We start from the raw sequence: 17,261 nt of genomic DNA, 5'->3' as shown, positions 1-17,261 counted from the left end.
TGTGGTAGAGTCTGTGAAATTGCCCAGAAAGCAGACCAGGCAATTAGGGATGGTGAACAAATGCTAGTGATGCCCCTGTCTCATTCAAAAACTTACCCAGTAAAAGATTAACGTTTTCAATGAAATGGGGGCGGGGGAATGCTCCCAATGTTTTGTCAGCCCACCCCCAAGAATTTTCTTCCTTCCAAATAAGAACAAGCAACGATGAAGTCACTTGTGCCCCTCTCCCTCTGCTGTCAGAATTCCTAAAGCTCGGTGACAACTGCTAGGCCCCAGCTGCTGCGTGTTTATTCAAGATAACATGAACATTCGAACTTTATCTTGAAGGGGGAGGCACAGAGGTAAGCTGCAATGTCAGCATAAATCGGAGCTCTTATAAACCAGCGTCAATTCGGCATCGCCCCCTTTCCTCCGCCCTGGCAGCAAGCAGCATGAGTTTGGAAAGCAAAGATGCCATTTTCTCGCAGGGCGAAGACTGCAAACCGGACTGGGAGTTAGCAAGTGCTGAGTACAATGACAGCGACACGCATTTACAGATCCTGGGCAAACCGGTGATGGAGCGCTGGGAGACTCCATACATGCATTCCCTGGCTACTGCTGCAGCCTCAAAAGGTACAAGTTATCTCTGCCCTTCCTGTCAGTTACAATCACTGTTACCCACACCCCTCTGCTCACGTTTAAAATCCCGCTCACGTGGATTCAAATCTACAAACTGGGTCACCTCTGTTACACAAGAGAACCCACGCTTATTCAACATTACTTCCGCTCTTAATTTTCTTTTACTGCAGCACCCAACCTTCATACGACCTCTACTGAACACTCTCTTGACAAAAAATAGTTCACAACTAATTTTAGTTCAGTGGGTGGTTCCGTCGCCCTTTCACTGTGCAGGCGAAGGTTCCGTGTTTTAAAATATGTACAAATTAGGCGCTGAGATTCGAGGCTGAAAAACAGATCAGATTATACCGAAATGGATTTTAAAACGTGGACTGTTGTTAATTGCTCAGTTGCTATTGTTTTCAGGGGGAAGAGTATTAGGGAATGAACAAAGTTTCTACCGAAATGTGGTCTGACCCAGTTTTGATCTCAGTGACTACGCCGAAATGTAGTACTGCAACTGCGTTCAAGGGGGAGTTACTTCTTACCCGAGTTTACTGATTAGTTATCTTCCACTGCGATTATTAATTATGCATTCAAGTAATACGCACCACATGTGTGAACGTTGTGTAATCAGTACTGTACACGGTGGAGTACTGTTAAGGAACATTATCCAACCCTTCTCAGGTCCCATTGCCTTTGGTGCTGACAAACATTTTACTGGGGACCAGGGAGCAACTGTCCACAAATAGAATCAGAGATAATCGGAACTGCAGATGCTGGAGAATCCGGGATAACAAGGTGTGGAGCTGGATGAACACAGCAGGCCAAGCTGCACCTAAGATGTCCACAATTAGTGTCAGGTTGTTCATTTGGGTTCACTGGGGAAATGCCATGATGCTGTTTGTAACAAAGGATATTCTTTGTGTTGGTAAGCAGGGGCACCCACAACACAGGAAGGAGTAGATTTTCAATAAAATTATAATGCATATGTTCTTTATAATTAGATTGACAAAATGGAAAATCTGGCCCTAAGTGTGCACCGAACTGTACACAGAATCTCTGGTGTCACAGGCTTAGAAACGTTAACAGTTTTCCCTCCACAGATGCTCCAGAATTTCTCCAGCCGTGTCACAGAATCCCTACAGTGTGGAAGCAGGCCATCCGGCCCATAGAGTCCACAGTGACCCTCTGAAGAACATTCCGCCCAGACCCACCCCTATAACCCTGCACTTCCAATGGCCAATCCACCCTAACTTGCACATCTTTGTGATTGTGCGATGAAACCAGAGCACCAGAGGAAATCCATGCAGAAATGGGGAGAATGTGCAAACTCCTCACATTTGATCCTGGAATTGAACCTGGATCCCTGGTGCTGTGAGGGCAGCAGTGCTAACCACTGAGCCACCATGTTTGTTTCAGATCTCCAGCATCAGCAGTTTTGTTTTATTGCATTCAAAATCTTGTCTAGTTGATGTGTTGTTAGCACTGAGGTTGAAATCATCCTGTTGTTGCATAGAAACATACAAATAGCAATGGAAGAGTCCATTTGGCCCTTTGAACTTACTCCACCATTCAATATGATCATGGCTAATCATTCAACTCTGTACCCTCTATGTGCTTTCTCCCCATAACCTTTGATCTCTTTTGCCCAAAGAACTATGTCTATCTTATTCTTGAAAACATTCAATGTTATGGCCTCAACCACTTTATGTGGCAGAGAATTTCTGTGGCAAAGAGTTGCACAGCCTCACAACTTTCTGGATGAAGACATTTCTCCTCCTCTGTCCTAAATAGCCTAACCATTATCGTTAGCCTGTGGCTCCTGGTTCTGGACTCCCCGGTCGTCAGGAACATTCTTCCTCCATTTACTCTATCTAGTCCTGTTAGAATTTTATACGTTTCTGAGATCCCTCTAATTCTTTCAATAATTAGACCAGATATTACAAGGCACAATTTTTCTGAATACGTTACTCTGAAGTAAGTTCTTATTCCTCAGCAAAGGTGTGAAATTGCCTTAGACAGTAATGCCACTATAAATGTGGGAGACCAATTTCAGGCATGATGATGAAAATCAAATTCACTTTCACGTTTTTAACAAATCAATAAAGTTAGATTAGAAACAATTTTGTATTTCCTCTGTGTAACATTATTTGTCAGAATTGTTGTGCCACATTCCTAAAGGCTGCACACTTGTGCAATGTTGTCATTCATTCAGAGATTGAAATAAGGCTAGTGACAGCTGCAGCTGGGAGGTTCCATCATCTGGCATTTACCTCTACATTACACATTAAAAAGATAAATCCTATACATTTTTTTCAAATATGATTTGTCCAATGCTTTACTTCATATGATTTGTGTTTCATAAACTTTTCTTTGGACATTTTACCTGGGAAGTGGGGTTAGATTTGCGGGAAAATGGGATTAGAATAGTCAGGTAGATTTTGATTGGAGCAGGCTCCGTGGGCAGACTGTGTCCTGTAGACCCCTATGGTTCTATGATTCTATTGTCCTGCGAATTTGTTTTTAAGGATCATTGGAAATGCAAAATAAATTTAGTTGGAATGTCATCCTTCTCTACTGATTTTCTCTCTTTTGTCTGGTAATGTCAATGCCTTGAGTTCTCCAATGTAGCAACATTTTTCAATCATCTTTAAATATACCAGCTTGGAATTTGGATGTAAAGAGGTGCTGTGATCTAGAGTTAGTCACATGACAATGTAAGGCCGGTGCAATTATCTAGTAGAGCACTACAAAACGTGGCAGCTTGCATACTAGTTCATGGTAGAGCTATAGATTTGCTAATCCAACAATTGTTAACTCCCAGAGATAGCAAAAAATGCGGATTTTGGAGTCAGAGATAACAAACTGTGGAGCTGGCGGAATACAGCAGGCCAGGAAAGCTGACGTTTTGGGTTGGGACCCTTAAATCCCAATCTGATATGTCAGCTTTCCCGTTCCTCTGATGCTGCCTGGCTTGTTGTCTTTCTCCAGCTCCACGCTGTGTTAACTGTTAACTCCCAGCCTGTTTTCTGATTGTGCAACAGATTCCAGTACCACTGTCATTAAGGGCAATGACACTGTTAAACGCATTGGATTGAACTCAAATGCTGTGCTGCAACTAATGATGGGAAAAGATAGTAGTAAGACCAATTTTTGTTTTCTCTTGGCTTAGGAGGACGTGTTCTGGAAATTGGATTTGGATTGGCAATTGCAGCCACCAAGATAGAGTCTTTAGACATTGAAGAGCATTGGATCATTGAATGTAATGATGGTGTGTTTAAAAGACTACAGGAATGGGCTAAAGTGCAACCCCACAAGGTGAGTGCACTATAAATACGTATTGGATACTTTTGCAGCTGTTCCAACAAAAATTTTTTGTTTCACCTTACTGATTTTTGTGCAAATTTTGCATTTATACCAAGGATGAGTAAAGTGAAATTGCTCATCTAAACTCATTTCACGCTGAACTGCTATAAAACCTAGTTAGGTTCAAATGAAAATCCCAGTGACAAAAGAATAATATTCTAAGATAATGGTGTGGTCCAGTTGCATCATCAAAGAAAAACATGTATTTATATAAACCTTCCATATGATATGGGTACAACAGTCAATTTTTTGACAATTTCTATTTTGCACAATTTTGTACCATTTCAGTCAATGTGGCAAAGGGAAGCACACAGCATTGTGAAGTTGAGTTTTCCAACATTTTGACCTAGCAGCTGTGAAGGAACAGAGATATATTTCCAAGTTATCATGGTGTGTGGCTTGGTTTTGGTTGTTTGTCATATGATTGCTCCCTTTGTCCTTCCAGGTACTTGACGGGGAAGCACATCGTGTAGGCAAACATGGTAATCCCTGATTGAAGACTATGGTCTGGTTCATCTTTAGGACGAACTAACACATTATCATTCATCTCACACTACCCAAACCTTAACTCTTATTCCTCGGCCATGTCTCCCGGCTGGAGTAAACTCATTGGGAAAAAAATGAATAGAGGAAAAGTACAAGCATAATTGTGTACGACATGAATAATTTGCATGGGGATTGTTAGTGCATTGTTAAATCCACAAAAATATATTAAAACTTTTTTTCAAAGACCATTAATTCAAGTACTATGGCATTTGCAGCTGGATTCATCATTTTTGAAATAGCCTGTAATGTTCAGTAAATAAAAATAGAAATTGCTGGAAGAACTCAACAGGTCTGGCAGCATCTGTGGAAGGAAGGCAGAGTTCATGTTTCAACCCCAGTCATGCTTCTTTAGAACTGCAGAACTTGGAACATTAACTCTGTTTCTTTCTCCACAGATGCTGCCAGACCTGCTGAGTTTCTCCAGCAATTTCTATTTTTGTTTCAGACCTTCAGCACCCGCAGTTCTTTGATTTATTTTTATGTTCGGTAAGTAGTTTTTTTCAAACATGCAGTCTAAAAGAGTGCATATTTTGCATTTGTGTGGAATGTAATGAAGTCCTTGCCTTCATGACAACAGCCATTGCATTTGAAAGTAACAGAATTTATCGGAACTGGCTTGAGATATTTTAAAGAAATTTTCAGAATATATGAGTGCTAGACTTTCTTTCCTTTAGATAGAAAAGGTAACAACCCATAGATTGTTACAGCACAGATAGAAGCATTTTAGGTTTACAATGGTGTTTCTCTCTGTAACAGCAACCTAGTAAGATCCCACCTTCCTGCTAATGTACAAATAAATATGGAACAGTAGTCACACTAAAAACATAACTGAAATTAATCTTGTAAATTTTCCAATGCAGATTGTTCCCCTCAAGGGCCTCTGGGAAGATGTAGTTTCCACATTACCAGATTCACATTTTGACGGTAAGTTTGATGCTAGTATTTTTCCTTTGAAGTACTTTCCTACTAAACTGTTGGCAGTGTAAAGAAGTCTTTTTTAAAGAAAAAAAATTATGTTGATGAATAGGATTCTGAAACCAGGAGTCCATTTAAACTATTGGTCATGATTTTTAGTAGCGCCTTAATAATAACCTGCATTCGTGTGACACATTTATTGCAGCAAGGGACTTCATTGGAGGGTTATCAAATAAAATTTGTCACCAAACCCAATAAGGAACTATAACAATAGATGATAAAACTTTGGTCAAAGAAGCAGGTTTTAGGGAATATCTTAAAGGAGAAGGGAAAGGCAGTGAGGTTTAGAGTAAGAAATTCAGATCTTCAAGCCTAGGCAGCTGAGGTGATTACCAATGCAAGAGAAGCTTTTAGAATATGGAACAGGCCAGAATTGAAATAGGTCAGAGACTTTGGAAGACTGAAGTGCAGATTTAAGGAATTAAAATAATGTGTAAATTGGTTTGCTTGTTCTGCACCTGTATGCCCTTTGAATATATTGTAAATATTTATTGATGAGGCTGGTGAGATTGAGTGATCAAATGCTTCAACATTATCAGTTTTTATTTTGTATATGCAGATCATCCAATTGAGATAACTTGTATTGTTTTGTTTACAGTGTCTAGAATCTGAATGTCTTGTCTGATGTCCTTTGTCCACACCTACACCCCAGGCTCTGTGATGTCATGGGCTACTTTCAGCACAGCCCACCCATTTTCACCTACTAACCGCTCCAATATCAGTTTTTCACCTTCCCTGGATTGCTGTTGTCCATCCCTAGTTTGGCTAACCAAGTCTCTTTCTCTGACTCTGGGTTCTGCCTCCACCTACCCACTTACTCCTTCCAGCCCACACTTCCCCATCACCCCCACCCGACCCCATGTTTTCAGCATATATACGACCTTTTGCTAGCTACTGTCAGGTTTGAAGAGGAGTCTGTGGACTTGAAACTTTGTTTTCTCTCTACAGTTGCTGTCAGACCTACCAAGTTTCTCCAGCAATTTCTGTTTTTGATTCGTATCTGATTTTTGTTTTTAATTGCAAACTTTCATTTGTAATATCAGTCACAGTATTGCTAAAAGAAACTTCATCACAGATTTTGATGAATTGTTCTGTGACATTGGTAGAGTTGAAAACTGCCCTTGTGCCTTCAAGTGTTACTGTAAACAGCTCAAACTCTTACGTGGCATGATGGTTCAGTGGTTAGCACTGCTGCCTCACAGTGCCAGGGACCTAGGTTTGATCCCAGCCTTGGGTGACTGTCTGTCTGGAGTTTGCACATTCTCCCCTTGTCCTCTGGGTGCTCTGGTTTTCTCCCACAGTCCAAAGATGTGCAGGTTAGGTGGTTGGCCATGCTAAATGTGGGGTTAAGGGGATAGAGTGGAGAGTTGATCTGGATGGGTTGGTCTTTACAGTGTCAATGCAGATTCTATCTGCACTACAGAGATTCTACGCTCAAAATAATAATGTAACAGTAAACTGCATTGCTAGTGAACAAGCCAATATATGGTTTATCAACAGAATCATTCATAATTACTACATGATAAACAATAATAACAAAGCATTAGATGATAATAAAATTCAGAACTTGATGCTGTGATTTGGGTTGCCAGTTTGAATATTATTAAAAAATGCAATTTATTTGAATGGAGCACGTGCTGCAGGAAGACAGGAGGTAATGTCATAGATAGAATGATGGGACTGAATTGTGCCCCACTGTAACTGTTGTAATATTCAGGAGAGAAAAAAATGATAGGTTTGCAAATGCTGTCTACATTTCCAACACAACTTAGAGTTTCAAGACAACCATGTTGGACAATGTGGCTAGAAAGCTGAGTGTACAGACTAATCATTTGCAGAGTCACTCGAGAGTAAATACCTGTGCAGAGCTATCTTTTACAGCAACTGACTGCTAATGAAATTCCTTTTGGAAAGAGCTGCCAAATAAATTGGCTACCACTCCAGCATTAAGAATTCAAGCTAATTCCTGCTTTTGTTTAATACTTAAAACGTTTAAAAAGGTGGCTTTTATCACCTATTGCTAATGTAGAACTGAAAGTATTTCTGCCAATGCAAACATTTGCAATTTTATGGAGGCACGCAGTATCTCTCCTTACTTCTGACAATCTCATTAGGGAGGTCAGCAAGTTGTATGGTCACAGAGTCATGCCTGAGTCTGTTTTTACCACCGAAATTAACAGGCATGAATTTTCCAACAGGATCATCAATTAGTGATCAGGAATTGGAATCTGGGCTTAATTTTCTAGTCTGTAGTCAATTGACTCTGGGGTCAACAGCTGAGACCAGAAATCCTGGCACTACGATAGATAATGAACTTGCACATCAGTATGACTCAGCAGTGCACTGAGTTGTCCTAGAATTATAAAAATTGGGAACAGGCCATTTGGCTCTTCAAGCCAGCCTAACCATTTGAACCCTTTAGCCCTAACAACTATATCCATCTTCTTCTTGAAAACATTCAACATTATGGCTTCAAACACTTTCTGTGGCATAAAATTCCACAGGCCCACCACTCTGAGTGAAGAAATTTCTCCTCATCTCATTCCCAAATGGCCATATCCTTAGGCTATGACCAGTTTTGGACTGCCTGGTCATCGGGAACATCTTCCTGCATTTATCCCTCCCCATTCTTCTAAATTCCAGTGAATTCAGTCCTAACTGATCCAGTCTCCCTTCATACTTCAGTCCTGCCGTACCAGGAATCAGTCTGGTAAACCTTCGCTCTATTCCCTCAATAACCAGAACATCCTTCCTCAAAAAAGGAGACCAAACCTGCACACAATACTCCAGGTGTCGTCTCACTAAGGCCCTGAATGGTTGCTGCAAGATGTTTTTGCTTCTTTACCGAAATCCTCCTGCTTTGAAGACCAACATATCATTCACCTTCATCACTGCCTGCCTCACGTGCATGCTTACTTTCAGCAACTAGTGTACAGGCATTGCAAAGTGATATTTCTCCTCCTTTAGCTCAACACATACCTTGGCCTCGTTCCTATCTCCATAACTTCCTCCAGTCCGATAAACCTCCAACAAGACCTCTGCTTTCCTCCACTTTTGGATGAATACGTCTCTGAATTCATTGCTCCCATTGTCGGTAGCCGTGCCTTGAGCTGTTTGAACCCTATTCTCTGGCATCTAATCCTGAAAACCTCCAAATCTCTCTCCTCATTAAGGATGCTCCTGAAACCTACATCTTTGATTAGACTTTGACCTAATATTATTCTCTTTGCCTTGGTTTCAATTTATTTTGTTAGTTTACATCCTTGTGAAGTGCCTCATGACATTTTACTATGTTACAAGTTTCTACCTCATTGCAAGCTGTCATTGTCTCAGATTTAATTTCTGGCTGTGGAAACAAATGCGAGTCCTTATTTTGTTCATTTTGCTTGTCAGGAATTCTTTATGATACTTACCCATTGTCAGAAGAAACCTGGCACACGCATCAGTTTTCTTTTATAAAGGTAAGTGCAGAGAGAATGTGTAGTCATCAGCAAATGAATGACCAGTACTATTCATTACATTTACTCCTGCTTACAGTCTCTCAATGGGCCTTTGCACTGGAACTTGAAGTGACCAGAAACCTGAAACAGTGCACTACGCTGTGTGGGGAATCTAGGAACTGTTTAATAAGGCAACCAACTGTGCATCATATTAACAAACTAGATTAAAGAATTCTTATTGAAGCACATAATTGGGAAGTATAACTTGGAATATTTAACTCAATGTCATATCATGTACAGCAAATTAAATAAAAATAAATATTTTAAAAATAATAATCTATAATAATAATAATAATCTATAAAGTCTTGTGGAATGAAATACTACACCTATGAGGATAATTTTCTGTGTCAAAGTGATTCATATTGTTAAACATTCATTAAATTTGAATGGAGGAGCCCTACTTTTTCCTGGTGTTTATTTGCAAGAAGAATCAGCAATTTGTCTACACATGCTCTTCCACATATAGGCTCGAGCTAAAGACGATCCACATGCCTCCACCATGTATGCACGTTGCATTTGTGTCACTGAGCTGCTAAGAACTGTGGCTTGGGATGTGGAGGTGGCAGAAACCTGGGACATGGGCTGCGGGGACTAGAGGGAGAGGAATACTAGGGACTTGGGTTTGGGTAGGGAACAGGTGGTGGGAAGCAAGAAGAATGATGTGAACCAGTATAAACTAAATAATTTAGGGTCAGACCAATTTCCCTTTTTCCCTTTGATGGTCATATCTGTGCCCAGGTGACTTTGGAGATGTACAAGTATGGGTACAGCCTCATGCCTTCTGTGACCCATGACCACAGGAAGCACTGGTGGGTATTATCTTCTCTCAAAATTATAGATTAATTTAAGTTTGGAAGCTTTCTTTAAAGTTTTGACTGTTTTACCATGGATCTTTAAGGGGCTATCACTTCTTAATTTAATCACTTCAGTTTAATTTGGTACAATAGTGTATAAAGAGACACTTTGAGGGTTTCAGTGACTGGTAGGCACCATATTATCTATCCCCAAAATGTTATTTTAGTTTAAATATATATCTCCTTTTAAATTTGGCTTTATGTCATAGTGCAGCGGAGGCCAGGACGTTAAATGTCTTCAGGGCAGAGATTGATAATTTCTTGATCTCGCAAGGAATTAAGGGCTAAGGGGAGAGTGCGGGTAAGTGGAGTTGAAATGCCCATCAGCCATGATAAAATGGCGGAGTGGACTCGATGGGCCGAATGGCCTTACTTCCACTCCTATGTCTTATGGTCTCAAGAGTGTTAGTTTCTCAGTGAATGAGTAAATTTGATTTTCAAGTTGATTTGATTTTCAAAAGTGTCAACTGAAAGTGCACAAACCGGAACTGTTAATTCTACTTGCAGCCAAAGCACAAAGGTTCGGTTACCATCATCAACTAGTTTCTGCATTTAATCTAAGACCAAATACAAATAATTTTAAAAAAAAAGGATTAAATGCTTTGTAGTGATTGTTTGCAAAGTGTAGCAAACTTGTCTGTATGGGCAGCCTGAAGATCATGTGTATCTTTGATCAGATATGGATACACTTGACATGATAAAGAGGTGTGGGCAAGACCCGTCAGCTACCGAGATGTGTAATAACATCTCTGAATAGGTTCATTAGAAAATACCTCCTACCACTGGGATCTACTTGCTACCTTCTCCAGGTGGGTCAACCTAGTGAAAGAGATCTGGGAATAGGCTTCAGAAGGACCGGGGTGTATGACTGTGTGGGTGACAAAATTTGGAAGGAATGTACTACAAAGGTAAGGCAGAAACAGGGCAGATGGCAGCACCGTTCCCTTTCCATTGCAGGTAAAAACCTGATCATCAAGTATGAGATACTTTTGTGTATATGGTGCAGGTCTGACCTATTTCCCAAGCCTGCATCACTGCAGTCTCCTGATCCACCTTCTGCTACATCTGGAGGTCTAACATGGACCATGTCCACAAGGACACCATGTACAAAGCTCCAGATAAGGGGTGAAGGTAAAGAACATACCCAACATCACCCTCATTACAGTGGCCACCTTTGTGTGTGGCTGAATCAAGCTGCGTGTCAACCTTTAGTATGCAAACACTAAGTGTCACTATGTACTGAGGTTCTACATGTCCCCGGTGTTACGAAGGATGGGCCTGGCCTCGATGCGGATCGCTCAAGTCATTGGACCATTCCATCTCATCAAGTGGTCAGCAAATAGTGTCCTTAAGATCCTGTGGGAAAATGAGAGGATTGGTCTTGTTGCCTGGTTCTCTAAGCAAACTGTCAAAGCCATTTGGCAGAATGCCTCATTGCTAGAACTTTCCAACAAAGACCAAGACATCGCTTGGCTGGTGGCGAGAAGGGCATTACCTGTGAGATCCTTCATGTATGCCTGGACACTCTGTGCCACTACTGTCATTGAAGCAGCTGTGGGGGATGGGGCCAGGAGAAACTGTCACCCGTCTGCTGCTGGAACATGCCTTTGCAAACAAAGTCCAGAGAGAGGTGCAGTGATTTTTGTCAAAGCTTGTCCCAAGCAGCTCCATGACATGGGACTCTGTGCTCTATGGTCTGTTCCCCAGGACGCACAGCAAGACACACATCGACTGTGCCTGGAAGGTGAAAGATGCTCTTTGGTCTGCCTGAAACCTGTTGGTTTTCCAGTGCAAAGGGTTGACTATGACCGAGTGTTACAGGCTGGCACATTCCAAGGTCCAGGATTACGTGCAGAGGGATGCACTAAAGCTTGGAGTAGCTGCCACCAAGGCGCAGCGGGGAAAGACCACTGTCTAGTGTCTTTATGCCAAAGTACAATGAAGACCTGAACAGTTGTCAGACCTTCTCAGTGCCTCAAAATAGTCTCCTGCACAAGTAGGAAATACCTTTGTTCACAAGTGCATGGAATATCAAATTCCAATATGATTTTTCTTATTTGCAAAGACTATGTAAAAGTTTCAGTACCTGTGTACATACATAAATAAAGTTTATTTATAGAAAATTATCTTAATGGAATTAAAAAATACCAGCAAAAGAGACAGCACATGTGGTGCTGTTGCAGTCGAAAGCATTGACAGGGAGAGGTCTGTTCTCTCACTAGGCTGGTCAGTCGATGAATGCACTTCTTCAACAATGTGAGGCTTCTCAATCTCCCTCCGAGTCACAGAGCATGGAAAAAGACTTAGGTCTATCCAGTCCGTGCTGACTACGATTCCAAACTAAAGCACCTGCCTGTGCTTGGCCCATATGCTTTCAAACACTTCTTATTCACCTACTTACCTAAGTGTCTTTTAAACCTTGTAACTGTGCCCACATCGTCACTTCCTCTGGAAGTCCATTCCACACACACACATCATTCTCTGTGAAACAAACTGCTTCCCCCCCACCCACCCACCCCTGATGTCCCTTTTAAATCATTCTCCTCTCATCTTAAAAATACATCCTCTAGTCTTGAAATCCCACACCCTAGGGAAAAGACACCTGCCATTTGTCTCATCTATATCCATTTTATAAACCTCTATAAGGTCAACTTCTACACTCCAGTGAAAAAAAATCCCAGCCATCCTTACAAGACAATCCCTCCATTCCCAGCAATATCCTAATAAATGGGAATGGGACAGGCTATAGCAGCAGATGATACAAGTTTTTATTGCATGTGCCAGATCAGAAATTCCATTTGTTGTTGCGGCTACACATGTGCTCCACCAGTTTGTTTAATCTATTTCGATCTTAAAACTATATTTGACCTTGGGGTCTTCAATGTGAATTAATGAATTTGTATAACTCCCGGAAGGGGAATATAAAATAAATCTTGGAAGAAATAATCAACCCATAGGTTTGAGTATGAAGATAACAAGATGTACAGCTGGATGAATAAAGCCTTTTTTTTTGCACTGTCCAAGCAAAACTATAATTATTAAAACTGGAAAAGATCACCTTCAAAGTTCAGTAGCTACATCCTACTATTGTTAATCATTACATTTGCCCTCACTCAGGCAAATGGTGGAATTATAGCAGTTCTAAACTTTGTCACTTGCAGAGACCTTGAATTGTTCCACAGCAGATGAGACCAAGTTACATCTAGCTCTAACTAAACAGCTGTCTGTTTCTTGTCAAAATCTGAGATAACAAGGTGTAGAGCTGGATGAACACAGCAGGACAAGCAGCATCATAGGAGCAGGAAAGCTGACGTTTTGGGCCCAGACCATTTCTGAAGAAGGCTCTAGGCCCAAAACATCAGCTTTCCCGCTCCAATGATGCTGCTTGGCCTGCTGTGTGCATTCAGCTCTACATCTTGTTATCTCAGGTTCTCCAGCATCTGCAGTTCCTACTATCTCTTGTCAAAATCTGTTCCAACTTGCTTGTATTGCAAATAACACAAAAGCATTTTTTGAAGGGAACGAAGGTTTACAGGAATAAGGCCGTCAAACAGAGTTGTGAATTATCAGATCAGCCATGATCGTTTAGAATGTTGGAGCAGATGTGATGGGCTGAATGGCTGACTTCTGCTCCTTAGTCTTATGGAATGTGCATCAATCACATATGTACAGCCATTTCATACCCTTCCACAAGAAGCAAAATACTGTGGATGCTGGAAATCTGGAGTAAAAAAAAACTTAAAATGGTGACAATATCCAGCAGCATTTTTGGAGAAATAAACTAAGTACCATTTTTATGACTTTCATCAGAACTGGACAACATTGGAAATGTAACAGGTTTTGTGCAATGGTGGGATTATTTACTCACCCATGATGTGCACATACCTTTGCATGTTTGTTTTGATATTCAGCCATTGCCCCAATTTTAGTGAAATGTAACTGGGCTATTTGTTTAAAAACCATCCGATTACATGACTCTCCTGTTTCCAGAACAACTCCTAGGCTCCGAAGGGAAAATTCAGTGAAAACATGGATGAAAATTATTGTTCTGGACCTCTATTTTCAAGTCAGACCAGTTTGCACAATTCCCGCAACACATCCCTCACAACCCGCCCCTGCAAATAACTGCCCTAAGACAATCCCCCTCGTCCTCACATACCATCCCACCAACCTCCGGATACAACGCATCATCCTCTGACACTTCTGCCATCTACAATCCGACCCCACCACCCACCCTTGTCTGCCTTCCGGAAAGACCACTCTCTCTGTGACTCCCTTGTCCGCTCCACACTCCCTCCACCCCCAGCACCTTCCCCTGCAACCGCAGGAAGTGCTACACTTGCCCCCACACCTCCTCCCTCACCTCAATCCCAGGCCCCAAGATGACTTTCCATATTAAGCAGATGTTCACCTGCACATCTGCCAATGTAGTATACTGTATCCACTGTAACCCGGTGTGGCTTCCTTTACATTGGGGAAACCAAGTGGAGGCTTGAGGACCACTTCGCAGAACACCTCCGCTCAGGTTGCAATAAACAACTGCACCTCCCAGTCGCGAACCATTTTAACTCCCCCTCCCATTCCTTAGATGGCATGTCCATCATGGGCCTCCTGCACTGCCACAATGATGCCACCCGAAGGTTGCAGGAACAGCAACTCATATTGTGCGTGGGAACCCTGCAGCCCAATGGTATCAATGTGGACTTCACAAGCTTTAAAGTCTCCCCCTCCCCCACCGCATCCCAAAACCAGCCCAGCTTGTCCCCGCCTCCCTAACCTGTTCTTCCTCTCACCTATCCCCTCCTCAAGCCGCACCTCCATTTCTTACCTACTAACCTCATCCCACCTCCTTGACCTGTCCGTCCTCCCCGGACTGACCTATCCCCTCTCCACCTATCTTCTCCTCTATCCATCTTCGGTCCACTTCCCCCTCTCTCCCTATTTATTTCAGAACCCTCTCCCTATCCCCCGCTCTGATGAAGGGTCTAGGCCCGAAACGTCAGCTTTTGTGCTCCTGAGATGCTGCTTGGCCTGCTGTGTTCACCCAGTTTCACACTTTGTTATCTCCAAGTTTTTAACCATTTTTCTCCCCCCTTCTGGGTGGCAGAATTAATCTCATTAACTCACAACCCTGCCACTCCGAGGAATCAAAGATTTGGTCTGGACTCCACTCCTTAGCAGCTTGTCTGACATGCCCATAATCAAAGTGTTCTTTTATGCCTTCTTCTCTACAAAGCAAGAAACTCATCCATCGCCTATTGCAACATACCCGCTATACTGATCAGTTGTATGTCCACCACTCTTTACCAAAGCATCCAGACAGATTCCATAGATTTGCTAAATAAAAACCAAAACGACTGCGGATGCTGTAAATCAGGAACAAAAACAAAGTTGCTGGAAAAGCTCAGCAGGTCTGGCAGCATCTATCAAGGAGAAAACAGAGTTAACGCTTCAGGTCCGGTGACCCTTCCTCAGAATCAGGGGATGCAGTTCTAAGGAAGGCTCACTGGACCTGAAACATTACTTGTTTTCTCTTTCACGGATGCTGCCAGACTCGAACTTTTCCAGCAACTGTTTTTGTTCCATAGATGTGTTCGTGAGTCTGTAGTCATTCTATTATTGCTCCCAGCCCAACCATCGACTCTCTGCCCCAATTACTTACTCCCCATTTCTTCATCTCCTCCTTGTTTTCTGCTTGATCCAGTTATCACCCTGTCCAATCTCAGGATTGATACTGTAGTTGGTGTTGACACAGTTTGGTTAACGTATCAGATAAATCTTGGGAGCACACAGCAGAAAATGCAGCCAAACCAAAAAATTAAATTTTTTTTTCAGGATCATGCCTGGCGTCTGCTGAAACCTGGTGGTGTTCTTACATATTGCAACCTCACCTCCTGGGGAAGCCTGCTGAAGGGAAAGTATAGTGACATTGAAAAGATGTTCCAGGTAGGAATAAAACACGTTATTTAACGCAGGTGTGATCTGTTTGATTTATTCAGAAGCTACCAGAAGTAGCTGTACATTCTAAACAGCCTACACTTTATATCTGGTTGGGAGAGGTCCTGTAAGTTTGAGGTAATGTGGTGGCAGAAAAGACGTGATTTAATTCACATCTGAGCTGCTGTTCCTCACCTGGGGGTGACTGTAGTTCTCATTGCTTCTCTGCCTGGTTGGCCCTTGCACTCAAACATTTATTTTAGTAAAGGTTTCAGCATGGTGGACAATTATCTTGCTATGTAATTCAGGATAACATCTTGACTTTTTTTTTGAATACATAGTGCTGCGTGTTCAGTTTAACATTTGCCATATTAACGTATACCTTTAACCTTTCAAGGAAACTCAAGTGTCTCGTTTGGTGGAAGCTGGTTTCAAGGAGGAGAATATTCAAACCAGTGTGATGGACCTTATTCCTCCCAAAGATTGCCGATACTACTCTTTTCATAAGATGATCACACCTAAGATAACTAAACACTAGGTGGCCAACTTTAACTAGCACTGTCATGAAGAATCATTACAAGTAATTAAAGGATGCCTTTTATCAGATTCAGTGTATGAATGTATCCCAGATTCTTTGTGATACATTGAAAAATGATGTACACAACTAATGTAGTGATATGTATACATTACTATTGAATGCACTGTGGCTCGATGACTGGTGACATTTTTGGAAATCCAGACTATATTTGTACAATACTTGTCACAATTTTATGAAGGACTTACCCACAATTTCCTTTCATCCACAAACTCACCCTCACTAAATGTCTTATTTTCTAACAGTTTATTTTACCAGATGTTGCTGCAGAAATGCCTGAAATACACTAAAAGACTCCAAGGTGGAGATCTAGTGCACTTGGTGACAAGTAAAGGTGGTGTGAGGGAGACATTTGACACATCTTCAGAGCAGTTAGTAACATTCTAAGTTATAATCCCAGTATATACTGATATGTACCTAAAACTGGTAAGCTATGAATTTTAAAGTGGAAAAGTAACTTTAAACACAATTAAGAAAGTTTTGCTACTCTTAATATTTTTATAATTAGGAAATGCTTAGTTTGCAGTATCAGTGGAAAATCAAAAAATTATTCAATAGCAGAGGTGACCAAGTTGCTGTGAACACTATGTCTCCAGGGAAGCATGAGCATGGTGGAATAAAGATGTGGTCACAAGTCAGATTTGTCTCTTCACTTTGTTTTCCCACACTTCGATTTAAACTTAACATTTCATTAAGACCACCCCTTTTCTCTACTATTCCGAAAGCCAAGACGAGAAACCTTTTCTTTGCATTCCTGACAAGAGTAACAAAGGAGAAATGGAGCGCTTGTTAATTTTTTTTTAAAGACAGAATCTACATAGAAGAATTCTTATTATGCTAAATGTAATTTATGGAAGTTACGGGAGAGTTTTCCAATTTTTAACCAC

General features: G+C 41.4%; 1 protein-coding gene across 1 annotated transcript; it reads left to right on the top strand.

The window, feature by feature from the left end:
• Positions 1–252: 252 nt before the first annotated feature.
• gamt (guanidinoacetate N-methyltransferase) lies at positions 253–17,012 on the top strand. Its single transcript, XM_048559722.2, has 6 exons — positions 253–612; positions 3,773–3,918; positions 5,373–5,436; positions 8,881–8,948; positions 15,678–15,788; positions 16,177–17,012. The coding sequence occupies exons 1-6, from the start codon at positions 432–434 to the stop codon at positions 16,315–16,317; spliced, it is 711 nt and encodes a 236-aa protein (XP_048415679.1). The 5' UTR covers positions 253–431; the 3' UTR covers positions 16,318–17,012.
• The last annotated feature ends 249 nt before the right edge of the window (positions 17,013–17,261 follow it).

The sequence above is a fragment of the Stegostoma tigrinum genome, chromosome 30, assembly GCF_030684315.1.
Source record: "Stegostoma tigrinum isolate sSteTig4 chromosome 30, sSteTig4.hap1, whole genome shotgun sequence".
Lineage (NCBI taxonomy): Eukaryota > Metazoa > Chordata > Chondrichthyes > Orectolobiformes > Stegostomatidae > Stegostoma > Stegostoma tigrinum.
This window is presented reverse-complemented; position numbering and strand designations above follow the sequence as displayed.